Source organism: Alexandromys fortis, unplaced genomic scaffold, assembly GCF_014885135.2.
Source record: "Alexandromys fortis isolate MF-2015 unplaced genomic scaffold, M_Fortis_MF-2015_v1.1 scaffold_123, whole genome shotgun sequence".
NCBI lineage: Eukaryota > Metazoa > Chordata > Mammalia > Rodentia > Cricetidae > Alexandromys > Alexandromys fortis.
The window spans coordinates 2,303,585-2,324,307 of record NW_026068003.1 but is presented as its reverse complement, the minus strand read 5'-3'; the positions used below and the strand labels follow the sequence as shown (position 1 = coordinate 2,324,307).

General features: G+C 41.6%; 1 protein-coding gene across 4 annotated transcripts in view; it reads left to right on the top strand.

The window, feature by feature from the left end:
* The window catches only part of Fhit (fragile histidine triad diadenosine triphosphatase), a 1,394,727-nt gene extending 1,374,827 nt beyond the window's left edge, over positions 1-19,900 (top strand). For all 4 annotated transcript variants that reach the window (XM_050161103.1, XM_050161102.1, XM_050161105.1 and 1 more), the window contains one exon: positions 19,596-19,900. In XM_050161103.1, coding sequence (XP_050017060.1) covers positions 19,596-19,601 — 6 coding nt within the window. In that variant the 3' untranslated portion in view covers positions 19,602-19,900. The remainder of the gene's footprint in view (positions 1-19,595) is intronic.
* The last annotated feature ends 823 nt before the right edge of the window (positions 19,901-20,723 follow it).

The following is a 20,723-nucleotide window of genomic DNA, read 5'->3' as shown; positions in this document are numbered from 1 at the left end:
AGGAGATGCGGTGCTTCTGAAATGCCAGCTCGCTGTAGTTGTTCACCTACAACTACCAGGACTGAGCTCCGTTCTATCTTCTAGAAAGAAAGGCCAGTTGCTCCTTGGCTTAAATGCTGTCACTAGATTGAGACCCTGCGACTCCCTACTTGATCTATTTAGAAATATTGTAACAAAATAATCTCTGAGACATTTAATATGATTGCCACCTCTGAGAAATCAACAGCGATGATCAGAATTCAAGAGTAAAATGACCCCAGACCTACCCCTCCCAGTGGGGAAGATGAGAACTATGGAAGAAAATCAAACTCATCCCTTAGCCACTTCGTTGTACAAGGATACAAGAAAACCTGCTGCATCTCAGGCTATTAGGTCTATGCAGAATCGCTACTTCGCCTAGGAGACTGGCTCCTGCTTGCTAAGAGTCTGTGTTCGCTTTTAAAGAATTTCAGAGAAGAATGCGAACACCTATGGCGGAGACACCCTGTATCTGTAGACAGAGGAGTGTTGCTGGCAGTGAACAGCCCTGTGTGTAGAGTTGTCTTATAAAGTAGAAACCACACTCCGTGTTTTCTCTCTGCACACACTCTCAGCACACAAGAGCTGTTGGGACCCACACAGTTAAAATTTAACCCAAGCTACACATGCATGCTCAGCCTTTGGCAGTCATCGAGGCAACAACATTAGAGGAATTTTCCATCTCCTCCCCTATGCCTCTGCAAGGCAGATGGCGATTTAGCCTCCTTCTTTATCTCTTTGTCCAACCAGAAGGCAACTCGGTCAGAATTTCTCAGGCAATCATAAAAAGCAGGCTCTGCTTTTGCTGTACCACTGAAGTTAGGAGTTCACTGGTTGCTGGGTGACGCTATAGCTGTCTCAATGCCTGTCAGCCAGCTCACTGATGAGGCTGAACTCCTTTGGTTCCTGGAATTCAGTGCCTCCTCTCTGCCTGGATGAATTTATACATTGCTTCCCTGCACACTGAGCTGATTTCCGGGATGGATTTCGCCGTGTGACAGTTGGATCTGCATCTCTTTAACCTTGCCTCCTTTCTGGAGTGTGATGATTCTCTCTGTAGATATTTAACACTTGGATTTGCTGCCTTTCTAATTTTAATTCAGCAACATGTGTACCAGTGGCGGAATGATGCTGTCATCTCCCCCTCCCCGCCGGAACTGGGGGATCTCTGCTGGAAGATATGTAAACATCACCTCTCAGCTTTGATGAGACGTCAAAGCAGGACAGGTTCCCACACTGTGTTGTGTTCAGCGGGATCATGTCCAATTCATCACACTCTCCTCTGTGTGTGTCTTGACTTCATAGATAATTGGTTGCCGCTCATTTACTTATAACAGCGCAGTGCAATTTCAAAGCAACCGAGTCTGCCCCAAACAACATTATTAGTAGTTACAGATGTACAGTCAAGGGAGATTTGGGCACCAGCAATTTTTAAAAGCCGCTATAATTTCAGCCGATGGACAATCGGTGATAGTCATGGACAGACGGTCAAGGCTGACAAGATGCAACAAGTCTGCCTGTTGGTTCCATGCTCCAGTCTGCAAATGACGCCTCTTAAAACCTACCCCACCAGCCACAGAGAGGGTCTGCCCTTCGCACAAACAGCTTTCAGTGAGAAAGACTCAAGGGATTCATGAAAGAAATTTGGGGAGAAGAGGCAGCCTTGCGCTGGAGCTTGAGGGATTTAGCCTGGACCACATGAGCAGGAAGCCTCATTAACAATAGTGAAATTGTCTGCCCGTCCTCCTTCAATCAGCCCCTAATTGATATGACCACACATTTTCTTTAGCATGGTAAGAGATGATGCTCCCCTTAAGATTAAATATGTGAATATGAATACATTTGAGTATGTTCATCTTTACTCTGCCAGAAACAGACACGGTTGGTGATTTAACAGACGCAAGAAAAGAGAATTTTTACTTTTTCTTCCTAGTCCTTGCTTCTTTTGGATCGTGGAGCCCTCTATGCCCTTCTCCTTGTGTTACATTTCTCAAATGTCCTTTCTATTGCAAGGTCATAAAGATAGACCAAGTCCCTCGGGCGTGAGAATGGTAAAGCATAGAATCATCAAGAGTGATCCGATACAATGTCCCATGAAATGACTTACGCAGAATTATCAGGATGGCCACCCTTTTAAGTTGTTATAGTTATCCGTAAGACCGTCTACCCCAATATTCATAATACGCTTTCATTTTGCGTATTATTTTGCAGAGAGAGTACTTAAAGTAAATAGTTTAGATAAAAATATTTCTGCAGGCCACTGATCCCTACAAATTTTAGGGTGTGGGGATGTGGGTGAGGTGTAGACTTTTCTGAGAACATGTGTCTCTAGTTGTAATAGAAATGGTTAGTGTCACAGGTTCAGTTTTACCCGTATGAGTTTTGCAACAGCATGAGCAATCAACAGAAAATTTTTTTCAGGAAAGTATGATCCAGTAGCAAAAAAAATGTGAGTTTTAGGCTGGAGAGATGGCTCAGTGGTTAAGTACACCTGCTGCTTTTCCTAGGACCTGAGCTGGGCTCCCAAAGGCTTCTAACTCCAGCTCTAGGGGACTCAGCACTCTCTTCTGGTCTCCATGGGCAGGCACTCGCATGCACATGCGTGCGCGCCACACACACACACACACACACACACACACACACACACACACACACACACACACCGTACTTGAAAGATTTAAAAATAAAGTTTAAGACTTTTACTTGCACCTAGTAAAATGGAAATATAGTAAAACATAGCTCTCCTTCCCTCTCTGCAGAATGGATGACTGCCTATGATCTGCATACTCTGCTACTTTATCAAACCTCAAATAAAGCTGTCCAATCACTGGCTTTTCCTTTCTCTACTTGTTCTTTTTGCCTTTGAGAGTTCTCTCCTAACAGCGTGTGAGTTTTGTCTTTCCCTGCCTCCATCCTTTCTAGCAAAAGACTCCTGGAGATCACGGGAGGTGAATATGAAGAAAGGCAATAAAAATTCACATTACTAATCCTTGACCTCGTCACATAATGATAGCAGGTGTTTATCCACTTCACCTGTTCCGCTACCTCCAGGGGACCTCAGCCACTGCCTCCAAAGTAACTGCTGCATCATTTTGGCATGCTTGAACATCACCCAAGTTATCACGTAGCTGCTCAACCTGGGTTATCCAAGCTGGGTTCACCAGCAAAAGTAGTGCCGTCTCCAATAAGCCAAAATATAGCTCAGTGTATTTAGTTCATGAGTGGTGGGTATTTAAGAGTGTACTTTATCTATGAAATTGTCCTCTGCCTCATACCTATGGAGAAAAGGAATGGTTCAATGGGTTTAGCAGCATAACTAGTAAATTAATCTCAGCCCACAATATAATTAATGCATTCTCTCTTCTTCTTCCAAATACTCTTGCCCTTAGGGGAAATTGAGGGAGAACATCATTTTCTAAAAAGAACAGTACTGGTACATAACAATGAGAGGAATAAACCCACATTTTCATGTAACCTAGCTCTTCAAGAGATGACTCTCTGCTTCCCTCTTCTTTTTTGCCCCCACCCTACTGCAGTGACCTGGCTCTTTGGTCACATTACCCTTATCATAGAAAAAACTGTGAGTCCCCTACAGAAACCTCATGCAAGCATTTTAGAAACAAGAGTTAAAAGGCTCTACTGGCAGTTAATAGAAGAGTCTAAGGCAAATGTGTCGGTCTTGTGCTTTACATGGAACATTCTAGAAGCTACTTCAAAATAAAAAGGCCAATACGATGAGCATCGTAGTTATAAAAGCATGTCCCAGCCTCATCCTGGTTCTCTTTGAAAGAAAACATTGCATGTGCTCTAAGACTGTAGTCTTCAAGATCATGCCCCAAGTTGTCTGCAGTTTTGGCTTGTACTTTCAGTAAAATAGTGACACTAAATTTATTCTGTGGACTAGGACAGATCACCCTTTCATTCATCAATTTACTCATCTGTGAATTGCACTGATAGAGAATGCACAACACATGCCTCCCTAGGGCTGTTTTATTTTTATTTATTTATTTTTTTATTAAAAATTTCTGCCTCCTCCCCGCCTTCCTTTTCCCTCCCCCTCCCCCCACTCCCCACTCCCTTTCCCGGCCAGTCCAAAGAGTAGTCCGGGTTCCCTGCCCTGAGGGAAGTCCAAGGTCCTCCCCCCTCCATCCAGGTCTAGGACTGTTTTAAAGAAAAAGAATGGATAAGACATGAACTATTATGTCAATGCTGTAGGTCATTGTTTCCCATATTATTTAATGTTTTGAAGATAACATATTATTGGTGTGGTGAAGTCATGACAAATTGGCAGCAAATAGTTATGAAATACTAAAAACTATAGAGGGGAGAAGTTTTCAGACTACCAGAATGGAAAAGAAAATCACAACTTGTGCTTCTGTTGCTAATTCAAACTCCCTACTCTACTCAACCAAAAAACTGTCCAGAACATCTAGACACACTGGAGATACCAACATAGTCAAATTTTACATGGCCAGGAGAGAGGAATCCACAGAGGTGAGCCCCACATTTGGGCTGCTTTTTCACTGAAGGTACACATGACTCTCAGAGAAGAGGATAGATTTAGAGCTTGTGCATGAGAGAATGCTTACAAAACCCCTGCAGTTAAGTGGGATGCTAGAGATCTGGCAGGATTAATCCCCACAGTAAGAGTGAGCCAGATGTGGCCCATTCCTTATACTAACTTTGGCCCCACAACTAATCATCAGCACATCTGAGAAAGTCTCTGTCCTAAAATTTAATTCAAATGATCTCAAATCCTTAGTCCTTTAACTTACTGGCAGAAAAAAAAAAAAAAAAAAAAAAGATAAGAAAAGACTATAACATCAGCGTATTATCTTAAATTATGTTTGTGGTTAGTTTCCAAAAGAATACTAAGCATATGTGTCTGTGTGCTCACCCATAGACACACCAAAAAATGCCAGGAAGCAGTTGCCATGTTCCGCCTCTGAATTCCTATGCTAAGGTCCTACTTACCATGTGACGGTGTTAGGTGGTGGATTTTTGGCGGTTAATTGTATGAGGATGACATCATGAGTATGTGGCCTCTATGATGGATTTAGCACCCTTATATTGTGGGTTTCAGTGCTCACTTGAGAAGATAGACTGAAGAGGCTGACTTCAGGACAAGACAAGCAGCCCCAGAACAGGTGGCCTTGCTGTTGGACCACTGTCCCCCAACTCTGTGGGAGGTGGACTTCCATTGCCTCCTGGCCTATGGCATTACTGCATTTTGTTACAAATAAGTGACCAATCATAGTTTATGTAAAAATTGGAGCTACCAGACACAGATGTTAAAGCAACTGTTTACATTGTTTATGGATAGAGAATGCCGAATGTTTTAGTTTAAGTTTTTTTAATTTAGCAGAAAGCTGGAATCTATTTTAAAAATCGCAGATGTTACTTTTTTTTTCACAGATTAAGCTTTTTTTTTTAATAGTTTCACATTTTTTCATAGTTTTTTTTTTTGTGGTGGATAAGTGAATTTAACTTTCTGGGTATTGAATTGGAAAGAACAATAAAAATAAATAAATAAAATCTAGTAGATATTGAAGGTATAAAACCCTAAGTGAAGCTCCATGGTTTCAGAATGGCATTCTACTGTGTAGATGCTCATTGGGATTTATACAGTTTGAGACCAGGAACACAAGTGGAGTCCCGCTGTGCCATAGCTGTGATAAAATACCCCAGAGTGGAGGCAAACAAAGATCTGTTTTGACTAATGATTCCAGAGGGATAAAGCCAATCACATCATGGAATGCATGGCAGCAGGGGGCAAGGGCAGGAAACTAACCATTAGTTTTAATTTATACATAGGAAGCAGAAAAGGGGGCCGGGAAGTGGAGCAAGGCCTTAACCCTCAAAGCCGGCCCCCCTCGTGACTTCCTGCAGTAGGCTCCATTCCCTTCCTAAGCAGTGCCACCTGGGAGCAAGCCTTCAAATACAGGAGCCTCTGGAGGACATTTCTCATCCAAAGCCCCACAAGTGGCTTCTTTAAAAACCATCTGCGTGAGACTTTTCATTTGTGAGTTAAAGTCTCGAACGGTTTTAATAAAATGAAGTCAAGTAGAAAAGGATAATGGAAATGACAGTTATTTGTGGAAGGCAAATTGAAGACTCTTGAGCTACATTTTTCTTAAGCAATAGAAGTATTTTATCAAATAAAATTTCACAAAATACCCATTAAAAAATCTCCGATGATGTGAAAAAGTACCAAATAGAAGCAATATAAAGTTGAAAAAAAATACAGAAGCATACTGAATGGATTTAATACCGCATCTTCATAAACACTATTGTTAGTCAACTCAACCATGGACCATGTAGAAGGAAAAGGACAAACCACAATGAGGGTTTGTCTTCGGTCTCTCTCTGTCTCTGTCTCTCTTTCAGTATGTGTGTGTGTGTGTGAGATGCCAAAAAATTCAAGAACATATCCAAGCTACAATACAAAATGAAGGATAATTCATATAAATTCATATCCCAATAAAATTGCAGCAAAGATATAAGTAGTGTATCTTCAAAGGCAACAATAACAAAAGCTATCAAAATCAGTAGACACGAATATTTTATGTAACCAAGAGAAAATAATTACCAAGCTAGACAGATATCCATAACATTCATTCTTTATAAATGCTGTAGTTTAGATCTGCAATGCCTTTAATGCCCTGACACATATGGAAGGGTGGGTCTCACTCTGGCACCTGTGGGAGGTGACAGAACCAAGAACTGAGCATAGGGAGATGTCCTAGATCATGCTCCTGAAGTGAACTATGGGATCATGTTCTTCCTTTTGCTCTTTCTCCTGCAATGGAGTTAGTGGCTTTGCTCTCACAAACTTTCTACCCACAAGCCCAAGTACAGGGAGACTAGTTGGCTGTTTACTAAACATATGAACCCAAATGCAACTTTTCTCTTCATGAGTTGATTTATTATTGCATGTTATTATTATTTGATATGATTTCTTATCTGAAATATTTGACCGGAAGTTGACAATTGATGAGGGTGAAGTAAATACATTTTTTCATACAAACCTAAGAGACTTCATCATCAATTCACTAAAGGAATTACAAAGTAAGAGCAATAAGACAAAAGATGAAAACTCTTCTGAGCTAAATGAAGACAGCTAAAACTTGTAGCAGACTAAGCAGGTATTTAGAGGATGATTTTCTTTTAACTATGACTTAATGTATTTAATCAATAAATTAATATGAGAGGTATTGTAGAAACCATTCTGAACAGTTAGAGAACCTGTTTCAAAATAAAAAGATAATAAAGATAGGTAGTACAATGGTCAACATACATACAATCAAATAAAATGATCAAAGAAACCAAATCTTGATTCTTTAAAAGGAGAAATCACCAAGGAAAGCCAGCATTAGAAACAAAAAGCAAACTTCTGTATAGTTATTGTAGTTGTTGAAAAGAGAAAGAGAATGTGTGGAATAACACCAGGGTAATGAATTTGAAAGTTTAGATTAAATAAGTCATGTTTCCAGAAAAATAAAATTGATCCAACTTACATAAGATCAAAAGATTCTATGAATAATTTGATAGTGATTAGCGAACTCAAACTTGTTTTAAATGCTTTTCAACAAACAAGTTATCAGGCCCAGACAAATTTATTGGGATAGCCTGCCATACCCGAGACAACAAAATAAGAATCATACTTAGATTCTGCTAGAGCAGGAATGAAAAGGAAAGAGAAATTCTTTTGCTGCCTGATTATTATATGAATAGCCCTGCAAATAAAGCAAACAGAAGCAGTACAAAAATAAAATGTACAGCTTTAATGGGAGGAGACAAATTTTTAAGTGATGACAGACTGTTGGAGAACAGACATACATAGGTTGTATGTTCATACATTTATGAAAAGGATAATATATACTGATCAGTATGACTTCTGCATCATGGTAGACTATCACATAATGTCGTCCCTCAGATTAGTTGAAGAGAAAATGAGAGAACCAGCTCAGGAGATGTGGATTAAATTACAGGTGAATATACCATGTACATAAATATCAAAGTTCTAGGAAAGCTGGAAGGGAATTGAGAAGTAAAAGTGAAAAGCTGTCAATCAGAGATTGACAATGACATCAGAATAATCCCTGTTGAAATTTGTACTATGAAATGTGCTCAAGTTCCCAGCACACAATAAATGAGAAGGAATTAGAGATGAATAAAGCTATTATTATTTGTGGGCAATATTATAACATACAACAAAAGCCCAAGAATATATGGAAAATTGGTTTGGAATTGATCAGTAGTTGTAGAAGGACCTTTAAATATAAAAATAATATACATGGTTTTAATTTCTCTATTCATAATTGGAATGGAAAATGTTTTAATTTAGCATTTAATTTAGATTTTATTTAATTTTACTTAATTTAGGTTTAACACCAAAAATCAGGTATTTAGAAATAAAGATATGTAATCTTCTAGACAGAAAAATATAAAGTGTTAAAAGCATTAAAGATTAATTAAATAAACAGAGATAAATTACTGGTTTTGTGAAAACTTATTTTTCTTCAGTTGCCTTTAAATTCCGTGAGATACAAACCAAAAGTCCCATGGTTTGGTTGTGGTGAAAGCTGACACGCTGATCCTAAACTCTTTATAGAAATGTAGCCAGAAAACTTAAAATAATAATAATAAATAAAACCACTCCTGGGCTTATTCTACAAGATATCAAGATTTATTTATTTATCACAAGGCCACAAGACTTAAGCAAGCAAGGTATTGGCACAAACACAAGCAGACTGAAGGAACAAAATAGGGAGCTGGATGAGATGCAGGCATATATGAACACTTGATTTATGAGGAAATGGTACCACAGGACTCTGGGGAAAGGAAAATCTTTTCAGTAAATGGTTCTAGGAGAATTGAATATCCAGGTAGAAAATTAATAAAATGAAGCCCTACCTCACATTGTATATAAAGGCTGGTTTCAGGTAAATTTTAATTCAGAATGTGCAATATAAAGCAATAAAGGGTTTGAAGACAGCACAAAGATTATCTTCTTGATTTTGCTATAGGAAAAGACTGGAAGTAACAAGGTACCAAAATCTTTTCAAATGCGGCAAGAAAAGGTCAAGAAATCAGACATAAGAGGAAGTTGACCCCTCCATCCACCCGCTCAAAAAAAAAAAAAAAAGGGAATTGATGAACTGGTCAGCAGGGAAATGTAGCTTGTAGCAGAATGCAACGCCAGACATGCTTCCTGCAGTCTTCAGAGTTTCTGCAGACAGACTGCATTGAGTGCGTGTAAGAATATGGAACAACAGAACCACGTAAGAGAACACAAACCCTGTGATTGCCTTCATTTTAAGTCCCCAAACCAGGCAACTTTATATTCTGTTGCTTACAGACACTCACTGAGATGGTGAAATTAGAAGGGGAGGCATGGAACAATCCCTGCAGAGGTCAGGCCCTGTGAATGAGGTGGGAAGGGAAAGGGGCCATGTGGGCTGAAGTGGGTGGAGGCTGGCAATATTCTATTTTTTTTTTTTTTTGGCCAGGAGTGGTAGAAGATATGCTTTTATTTTGTTTTGTATTGATTCTGTTATCCAGATAGAAGCCGTCTGCAGTTTTTCTCTTTGTGTGTATTATATTTCAAGAAAAAGAAACACAATAATAAGACAAGTGGGAAAATAATAACAACAACAATAATAATAAGGGAGAGGAAAGGAAGAACTCAATTTTACTGTATGGTTTAACTGCTGCCTAGGTATTCAATTGTTGCATGTTGGCTTAAGCCGAAACAAAATTATTGTGGCGGGGAATCTCTGAAGACACACTGCTAACACATGGAGGGTTGCCCACCCCGCCTGCCCACCATCCTCCTCGGCTTTATGAAGCTACCTGGGCCAAAGTCATTATTATTTTTAAAATAAAAAATGGAGACCACTACAGAGAGGACCCTTGTTAGTTAGCAGCAATAATTCCTGCTGACAGCACTTAAGGAGAGCTTATTATGAACGACTCGTTCTAAGCACATCTTCGACTTCATTGCAAATCCCTCAGTGTCTCTCCAGTCTTCCCTGGTTTGCAGAAGCAGAAATGGAGGCTGAAGGCGGCTGTGTGACGTTGAAAACTCTGGAAATTTAAGGTTCAGGCTGTCTGACTTCAGAGTCCATGTTTAGCCTTCACAACACAATTGTTGGGTCTTTTGAGAAACAGCTGCTCCTAAAGAATTCTAGCTAACTGGGGGCTGGAATCATACAATGGAGCAGAGGAGCAAGATACAGTCTGTGCTTGCTTCTTCAGTGACTTCAGGAACAAAGCCAGCATTTGATGATGCTCGTGCTAGTGGCTTCCTGTATTTCACTTTAGCCAACCATCACAGCCGTCTGCTGGGGAGATAGTGCTACCCCAAGTGCCCAGGAACAAACTCGAAAGTTCATACTTCATTAGAGGACCAGGAATAAGCTGCAGCTGGTCAAGATTGATGACAATCCACTAGACACGGCGTTTTTAAGTCAGTGAGGACTCCCAGGGACTCCATTCAAGATCCTTCAGGTAGCCAGAGGGTCTTGGAGAATCTGCCGTCTTTCTTGGATGTGAAAACATGTAGAAAAATCTTTGGAAGAGTTAATCAGAGAATAGGAGCAGAATGGAATGCAGCAGAGGTTTGAGTTTGGAATTACCAATTCTGTAAAAAAAATTCAGTTCCAGAATGCAAACTCAGCTAAGTCAATTAGAAATTTCCCCCTCCCGTGGATGTATTAACACAGCTCCAGAAGCTGTCAACTCGGGTGTTGACAACTTCAAGCTTCAAGTGTTCGTCCAGCTCATCATTGGAAGAAAACAGAGGCACGAGAATCCTCCATAATGAAAAGAGCCAAGAGACCAAGAGGGGAGGTCCAGTGATATTAAAAAGGCAGTGTGCCACTTTTCCTTCAGAGGAACATTTGGCTTCAGGGCATGTTGCTTTTCACCAAAACATTCCTGACTATACCAAGGGCTTAAACGGCTATTTGTTTAGGGATAGCTTTAAACGGGAGTCTCCAGAACTCAACCACAAACTATTCTCTGATAACTCACTTCAAGCCAAACACAGTATTAGGCAAGTTATATAATATATATTATTAATTATAAATAATAAATAAGAGTTATATAATATATATAACAATAAGAATGGCAGTAACTCTGAAGGACTCAGGTGATGATGAGATCAAGAAGGGGTGTACATGGGTTCTGGGCAAGTCTCTAGCACATTGTGACCAACTCCAATCCAACTGGCTTCTTTCTTTTATCTCACCATAAACCAGTTGACTTTGTATTGGTCATGCTTATCTACCTCTCTCTGCACCCCTCTTGCCATACAAGCCTTCCCAGAGTCACTTCCTGATCTAGGATTGACCAATCAGTTTTAGAGGGTATTTAAGAGTTCTTTTTTTTTTTTTCAAACAGTGGGAGTCAGTGCATTAGATGGTAGAAGCCTTGTAATAAACTGAGCATTTAAAGAGTTCAGTTGAGGCGTCTTTTTTTGCCAGCAGATATCTTTGGGTCAAAGAGGTCTATAAAAGCCGGAAGATTATTTTCATTGCTTTAAGAGAAGCAAAAATTCCTTGAATGCAATTAGATGCTCTCATAAATTTCCGTCCACTAAAGCCCTGCATCTTGCTCGAGTGGAGTACAACTTAGAGGGGCTGGCATTCCGAGGTGCAAAGCGTTAGTGTGGCGATACCTAGAAGAACTCAAGGCTCACACTGGTGTTCAAATCATCTTTTGATTACAAAGCAATGAGCCCAAGTCACAGTTCCCAGAAAGGGGAGCTTTCTAGAAAGCACCAGTTTTGTCTCTGAAGAGCTCTGAGGAGCTGGCCAAACTCTTCCCTCTATGTCTCCATGGGTTCTTCAAATTTTGGAGTTATCAGTTTTTGCTGCGGATTATGCTTACAGTGTAAAGGTGCCTGTGTCCCTGACACTCTCATGAAAGTCTGGCTTGTTTAACTCTCCTCAAAGATCTCTTGTTAATTCGGGAATTTCTTAACAGCTCACATGTGGTTAGCTTCAACTTCTTTAATGTTTGAAAAGAGTGAGACTCAATGGAAGTTAGAAATAGTTCAAGAATTTAAAAGAAAAGCATTTTCTGAAAAAAAAAATCTAAGAACTCCCTCATTCTGATTTAGATTGAATTTCAGAATACAGCAATTAAAAATACCATTTCTTTATATAGACTGTCATATGTAAGCTGTTAAGTCTGACTCTTAAAATAAATATCTTTATTCTCTAGCTCACCCAAGGTCACACCGGAGAAAGAATGCATTAAAAGAGAAAGTCAAGTTAAGATCACTACCCATAAATGGAAAGCAAGGTCATGATCTTCCAGCGCACTGAAGAGCCAGCCAGGGCTAAATCACATGAAGCCTTGGAAGATGTAGCTAAAAAACTGTTTTATGCCCCACAGCAGTCCTCAAAATGTCTTTCCTAATCTTCCTGTTTCTTGCTGGTATAGGATCACATCAAACACTGACCTACCCCCAGGGACCTCCTTCTTCCCTCCGTTCTAGATGGAACTCAAATATCAACCACTCAGAGAGATGTCCCCAAGTTCCCAGTCTAAGACAATGTCCTATTTCCTTTATCCCTTAACTACAATGTCCCTTGAATAGGCAAGGGTCATCCCATGGAAGGAACGAAGGCTCTGGCCCTTGTCTCTTTCCCTGTTAATGGCTTCTAAGTTGGTGTAGAACATGTTAACTTGAACTTTTGTATCCATGATGTAGTGATGGGGTTCTAGGGAAAAATAACCCTTGGGTCCCCAAAAGGAAGCAGTTATCTCTCCTAGGAATGGTACCACCATCTTTAATACCCCTGCTGAGAAGCTTAAAGATGGCTGTATTTTGATTATTGTTTTACAGAGTGAGAAACTTTGTAAGTTTTACAACATTTGGTCTAGAGTCTAGGGAATGAAGGCAGCATGAAATAGTCTTTGCTCCTGCTTCACCCATGTTTTATTACAGTTTTCAATGCTTAATCTTTTTAAAAATAAACATTTTCTTTAAAAAAAAATTAACTGTGAGGATGTGACCTCAGAGGCCAGAAATTGTTGGATGCCCTGGATCTAGAGTTATATAGGTGGTTGTGAGCCTCCCAATGTGGATGGTGAGAACAGAACTTAGGTCCCTTGCAAGGGCCACAAGCACTTTTAACCACCGAACAATCTCTCTCACCCCCTCATTCCCACAGCATTTGGTTCCAAGATGGATTTAATCGTAACAGAGGCTGGCTGGCTTGTGACTAAGATAGATCAGAACTTATCCCACTACCTGCCTCTTACCCAACAGGTTAAAGGTTTATCGTGTGACTCCTGTTGGTACGTCCTGATTAAGATAATAAGCTTTCATCTGTTAATCAGAGGATTTATTTGCACTAGAGTCTGGACTCACGAAGAAAAAGAGTTGTAATTTCACCAGCACCAGGTTTTTTAAATGGTGAAGGAAAGGGCCGAGGAGGGACCACACCTTTAATTCACTAGTCAGGTGAACGTGCTGAAAGCTTATAAACCGGGTGATGATTCAGGAGTGGGTGCCTATAGGCCTTCAACAAATGTGCCCTTCCAGGCAGCTCCAGAGGTGTGTCCACTCCAGACACAAGTACTATTAATTAAATGACGTGCTCAACAAACTCTTAGAGCCATTAACTATCAAAGATAGCCTGTCCCACGCTTGGCTCGAAACTCTATTATAACAGAAGAACCTGAATTAGAGCTAACGGAGGTGCTGGAAGAAGGTCACTCTCAAAAGCAACACCAGCGGAAGCTATCAGAAAAAGTCTATGACAAAGCATGAGTGCTTTTTCACTTCTTCCTTGCCCATTTGCAGTGTCGGAAAGTGTCTCCCATTGTAGGGAATTTCTCAGAATTAGTTTATCTCCTGCAAGATACAAGTGAATAGAGAGTAATCCTTCTTTCATTTTGACCGGGTTGTAGAGAAGTGTAATATCAGCAGAAGATTCGGAGACCAAGAAAGTAGATTTTTCATAAGCTCCGAGGAAGGGATGGGGTCTTTTAGGGAGAGTCCCTGCTGGGCTTGCAGCAGATGCAAGAATAGAAATAGAGAAAGCCGCAGACAGAGCGTCGCGTTGGTGCCTATCTATAGTAGTAGCAGGAAGTGCCCAAGTTGTGTTGGGAGTTTCCCAGCCTGCTCTGCTTCCCCCACCTTCTACCAGGCTCAAAGCAGATGCCATTATATTTGTAGAGGAGGCAACCTCAGGGATATCAGAGGATGTAACTCAGAGCTCCAAGCTTTCAGGTCAGTTTTCTTGTGTGCTTCCAGTTCTTAGAGTTTGAGTCTTCAAGTCCATGATCACTGTCTAAGCAGAGGTGGGTCAGCCCCAGCCTTGCCAGAGAACAATTGTCTTCACCCTACTTCCTGAAAGACTTGGCCTTACGGTGTCCAGGGCTGCATTTTGTTTTTGTAAGACCCCACAGACGGGGAAATGGACCCTGTTGAATAGGAAGTTCGTTAGCCCTTGGTCATCTCAGGAAGTGGTGTTATTATTCAGCATGTGAAACACGCTACAGAGGAGTAATTTGGAGTCTGACGGCACGCGTGGAAGTTGCCCGCTCTCTGGATTTCACCCTCACGCTTCTGGGTTTCTAGCAGTGAACCTGGGGTAACCCCTTCCTATCTCTCGATGGAGGCATAATTGTACTGTCTCAGAGATACTGATCAGAGCGGATCTCTGACCCTTGGCATCTCTCCATCAGTTTTTCCGTTACCCACCTACTTTAACACATTGCCGTCAGCAGCTTTCGTGCTGCAGTTTTTCCAGGCCAGTTTATTAAGAAAAAGCTAAAGAAGAGAGGTCAGGGGCTCTGCCCTTAGAAAATTGCTCACTTGCTTTGGCGTGAGTAGGAAACCTTTCTGTGGCTGCTCTGTTGCCTCACTAGCCTGCTTGGAGCTAAGGTTTTAGGAGAAGACACTGGCTAAAGAGGTTTTTGTGCGAGCCTTTCAGGGCTGTGTTATTGCTAAATGTGGTAACCTAATTTTAAAACTATTTCTGTCTCAGGAGATGGCTCCGTCAGTATTTGCCATGCAAGTTCGGATCCCCAGTACTCTAGAAATCTGGGTGTAGTGACATGCACCTATAATCTCAGCACAGGGGCATAGAGATGGGAGAAGCAGATCGGGGGCCGCCTGGATGGCTCCCTAAACAGTCAGAATTAGAGGGATTGCTGAGATCCAGTTTCAGTGAGTGATACGACCTCAAAAATAAGATGGAAGGAATGTGATTAAGGAAAGTATTTAACACTGACCTCTGTTTTCTGTGTATACACGCATGCGTGTGCATAACCCCCCCCCCCAACACACACACAGATAACAAACCATTTTTGTTTGGTAAGAAAGCCAGACAGACCATGTCACTGATCCTCATTGGCAAGGATCACCTGGCAAGTGATCTTTTCTGCAAAGGCAGTAACGGCCCAAGTCACGTGAGTGAGGAAAATAAATACCCTTCGTCTACCCTGTTCTCAGCAGTAAAACCACACCGCACCAAGAACACATTTTAGAGTGGAAGCCCCGGGAAGAATGGAGAGAGGTGAGGATGCTGCCGCTCTCAAGTATAGTGATTCCTTCCCACAGTTTCTGCACACTCTGGATCAGTCAGAAGAGGCACTGTATGGCGTGTTTCCATCTCCATAGGTAATTCCAATGACAATCAGGTGTGGGACTGCTCCCATAAAGAGAGAGAAGGGCAGCAGAGCTCTGTAGTCCAAGCCTTCCCTTTATACACCGTCAGGGTATTTTGCCTGTGGACAGCTTCCACCCAGGTTCACCGACAGGAGAGAGACAACAATTTGTCATTTCGGTTTCAGTGTAGAAGAGGACTTCCCCTGGACCAGGCATAGTGGAATTGGAATAGGAGAGACTAACCTCCTTGATACATCAGGTACAAAAACACTGCCATCGATGTACTCAGAGGCCATGGAGAAAGGTTTTTTAGAGATTGATGAAAATACCATAGAATCTACAATATCCCCTAAAGGCCTAGTGGCTAGAGGCTTGATCCCCAAACTACCGTTTTATGGAAGTGATGGAACCTTATAGGTGAGGCCAACTGAGTGGTCATTGGACTTAAAGGATACTATGTCCTCTTGTCTTTTTTTTTTTTTTTTTTTTTTTTGCTTCCAGCTCACCATGTGGTCTCACTGCCATGGACCAAAGCAGCAGGCCTGACTGATCACAGACAAACTCACCGAAATTTCAAGCCCGAGTCAACCTTTCTACTTTATACATTCTTTATCTTAGGGATCCATCAGAGTTGGATCAGAAAGTTGGTCAACATGATGATGGTGGCACGTTCAAGAAGTCAGCAGGGTTCAGTTCAGGCTCACGGAGGGGCAGCCCAGTGACACCTATGATTTCACCTGTACCCATCAACTCATACACAGAACACAGGGAAACTTCAAAGACCTCCCTGTGGGTTTCAGGCTTCTATAATCTTTCTCAAAAACTTTGTTGATGGTCTTCCCTAAGGCATTTTAATTTCCCTTCAGAATCCAAAGCTTTCTTCTGCAAGTATCTCTCATACTATGAGAGCAAAGGAAAATTCCTCCTGTTGTCGTTCATGACTGAAGAATGTGCATCTGGCAATATAATGCCCATCATTTATCAAGAATATTCTTTTTTTTTTCTAAGATGGGGTTTCTCTGTATGTACTTCTAGCTATCCTGGAAATTGCTCTGTAGACCAGGCTGGGCTTGAACTCATAGAGGTCTGCCTGCCTCTGCCTCCCTAGTGCTAGGATTACCACCACCACCTGGTTTATAAAGCATATTTTCCACTATATCTATTAAGAACTTAGACATAACTGAAAATTGGGGCATTCATGGCCCCTCAGCTTTCTGCCTGCAGAAACCCATGGGCATAACCAGCTCATCTGACTCCTTGTGATTGGTGCCCTGGCCTCACTCTGCATAAAGTATTTGTCCAAATGGTCTAGAAACATGTCAGGGATCGAAGCATTCATTTCCCCACACTTTCCTGAGAGGCTTGTTCCTTCGTCAGCAAATCCTTTGATCAACATCTCTGGATAATTGAAAGGTTTTACCATCGATGGTGGAGGTGACATGGAAGGAAACTGAGGATCTGAAAGTGGATACACTGTTTTAGGTCCACTAAAATGGAGAGTGGAACATGTCACCACCTGCACTGTGCACTGTAAATTAGGCTCAGCTGTCACTACTTAGCCAAGTGCTGAGTCTTTACTGGCTACAAAGATGGCAGAAACAATCATTCAAACAAGAGAGGGAGACCCACAGAAGGGAAGCATTGCACTACCCTGGGCACATTTGTGGGTGCTTTATGTAGACCCTGCAGACCCCAATGTACTCAATTCACCTCACCTCTCACTACAGAGACACAACAGAACTTTGGACACATTTTTTTTTCTCAAATGTAAGGCTTGTAAGCCTTCCCCATGTTTTGGGTAAGGAAGGTAGACACTGCTTTCCACGAGGCTCCAGACAAGTTATATAAATAAAACTACCACAGACAGAGCCTTGAGAAGCGAGAAGGATGTGTAGAATCTAAGGCTGTGTGAAGGATAAGTTCTAGAAGCAGTGATAGCGGTCTGAGAGAGCCTCCTGTGGAGAGAGGGTTATAGGAGACGACTCAGAGAACACAGAGCTGGACTGAGAAGGGGAAGTGGTGGCTGGAACATGGGCTACAATGTTCAAAAATAAAACTGATAGAAACTCTCAGGACATAAATCTGCCCTAGACAGGCAAGGCAGAAGAAACGAGAGGCCACATCCATTTTCAGGCCTGCACAGGTGCCTCGGACTCAGAGTTAATAATTGTTCAAGGACGAAGGCTGTGATGAATGTTCAGAAGTTGACCCACATCTTCAGACAAGGCAAGCAGTGCTGGGAACACCCACAAATGGTCTCAGATTCTTGTGAGAATAAGGCAGGACCCTTCTCCGGGGGCAAAATGGCCGATTTAATACCCGGCCTTCCCACCTTCTTTATGGTGCACAGTGGTCCAGGTGAGGAGTGACTTAGCCTCTGTGTCCAGATCCCAAAGGGACTACATGTCATTATACTGAGCTGCCTCACCCTGTGCTCTCTGACCTTACTACCAACTTGCAGGAAATGGGTTTCTAGACTCATGAAAATTCTCCTCTATAGACCAAAGACTAATGATGTTGTCTTCACCAATGTGAGTTTGGATGGATCTAAAACCAAGACAGCCTTAAACAGAAACCTTGAAATAAACACAGGGAGCTTGCTCTTTGTACCCAGCATCTTTTGTGCTGCACTAGAATCCACAGATGGCAAACCGGATATAAAAGGCAGCTTAATTATCCTCTGGAATCTCTTTAAAACATTGAAGGAGGAGCTGCAGCCGTGGCTCAGAAGATGTGAGCCCTTGCTGCTCTTCCAGAGGACCTCACTTCAGTCACCAGCACCCACATAGGCCACTCCTAACTGCCTAGAACTCCAGCTTCACAGGATCCAGTGTCCTCTTCTGGCCTCCACAGGAAGCTGCATGCAGTACAAAATGCAATTGCACGGACACATAACATATGTAAATCAAAGCAAGATTTTGGAAAGAGAAAATACTTGAGAAGTCTGTGATCCATAATCATATTTCTCAAAATCTCTTCATTTATCACATCCATGGTGGCTACCCAATTTCCCTAGCACCTCCTCCCCTAGTCTTTTCCAAATTTTAAGAAATAAAACTCATAAAGGCTTCCACTCTTTCCCTTCCTACTTTGCTTTTCTTCAGGTTGTTGCTCTGCTCCCAGCTACCAGGCCCTGCCATCCCTGTTGCTGGTCATACCCATTTTACTGAGGCCAGGCATTGAAGTTTAAGTGGGTTAAGGCTACAACAAATAAGGCAGAGGCCGAGCTGTGTAATGTAACTCCATGGTCACCTGGATTTCGATCTAAACTACCCTACTATGCCATCGAGTATTTCTTATTTTCTTGCTAGATAAAATAAGACAGTGACGAGACGTTATTATTTAATCTTGTGAGGAGAAATGTTTGAGGCCTGACACATATCCTTAAGATACCTTGGCCATTACGGAAAGCTGAATCAGCCACCTGCGCAGGGCCTTAACAGGTTCCCAACTTCAGGTGCCAAACCCTTCACCTTCGCATGGAACGCTTGCTTTGAAACAGATTCCTGGCCTCTCTACAGATCTGAAGAATCAGAATATGGGGGACAGAGTCCAGAAATCTGTGTTTTTAAGCTCAGCAGAGAGTTTGGACAATAATAATGTTTGGCATGCCCTTTTCATGTAGTACATACCATCTGAATTGGTTTTCTCTTCGAATTGGTATAATGTGGAAACTTAAGAGTTCATTTATCTGACCTTTAGTGATGGGCAAAGGGCAAAGAAAGAAAACGCATGGACCCAGAGGATAAGCGTAGGCATCAAAAGGTCTGAAATCATTTATTTCCCATCGCTTACCCACACATCAATATCATTTCCCATAAAATGTTAACAGCAATCTAACAGATTAACAGTAAACAAACTTATATTCTGTTTATTGCTGTGTCTCAAAAGAAACGCTACCGGTTCTAACTAAATGTCTGTTTTTATGTTCTGTCATTTCCAGGCATGAAAGTAACTCAAACAAATCCCAAGGCATAAGGAAATGGGCCTCGCTCTTCTGGACTCTGCAGCATTGGAAATGAAGCCGAGCAGACTTTATTACATCCCACGATTCCGCAGCCTTTTGCAAAGCATTTTATTGCACTTGAGGAAGCCACTGGGGTTACGTTTCAATCACAGTGACTGACAGGCTAACTTCACAAACAGTAGCAGAGAGAGCCTGCCACAGTTTCTCACTGAGGTACTGAGAAGAGGACCTTTTCCATACTGTCCCTTAGCCTGGATGAAAATAAAGTGGTAGCTAAAATATCTACCTGGTGTTGCTTTGCTGGCTGACTTAAAAATTGCTATTTTCAGGCCTTCAAAAGGTGTAACTGAAGAAGCTGCTCTTTTGGAGCTAGTAGGTTTCCTGTGAGCCAAGAGTTGGTTATAGTAGAGGTGAGATTTAGAGAATTTCATTGACTGGTTAATGCACAAAAACCTTTCTGTGGCCAAATTCTCCTCCTGCCGTCAGTACACAAAAGCTAAGTTGGAAGAGATCAAAATGGCCAAAGTCACTGTGGAAAGTGAGTTAGCACAAGGTGCTACTCATGTATCTTGCATTATTTTGTGGTTTTGAATCTTTCTTTGCTTCATCTATCTGTCTGTCTGTCTATCTATTATCTATTCTGTGTATCTGGTTGTTTTTACTCTTTAGCTCTTTGGTTCTTTAGGAGGCCTGTTACCTAGCTCCCAAATAAATCACACCTAGTCCTATTCTTGCTTATGAATGCCCAGTCTTAGCTTGGCTTATTTCTAGCTAGCTCTTCTTAACTTAAATTATCCCATCTACTTTTTGCCTCTGGGTTTTATCTTTATCCTATATATCTTTCTTTACTTCTCACTCTATGGCTTGCTGTGTAGGTGCTGGGTGGCTGGCCACTGGAGCCCTCCTCCTCCTCTGACTGCTAGATCATTTTTTGCTTCCCTATCCCTCTTTTCCTCTTATTTATTCTTCCTGCCAGCCCCACCTGTCACTTCTCCTGCCTTGCTATTGGCCATCTGGCTCTTTATTAGACCAATCTTCGCCTGTTTTAGACAGGCACAGTAGCACAGTTTCACAGAGTTAAACAAATGCAACACTGAAGAATGC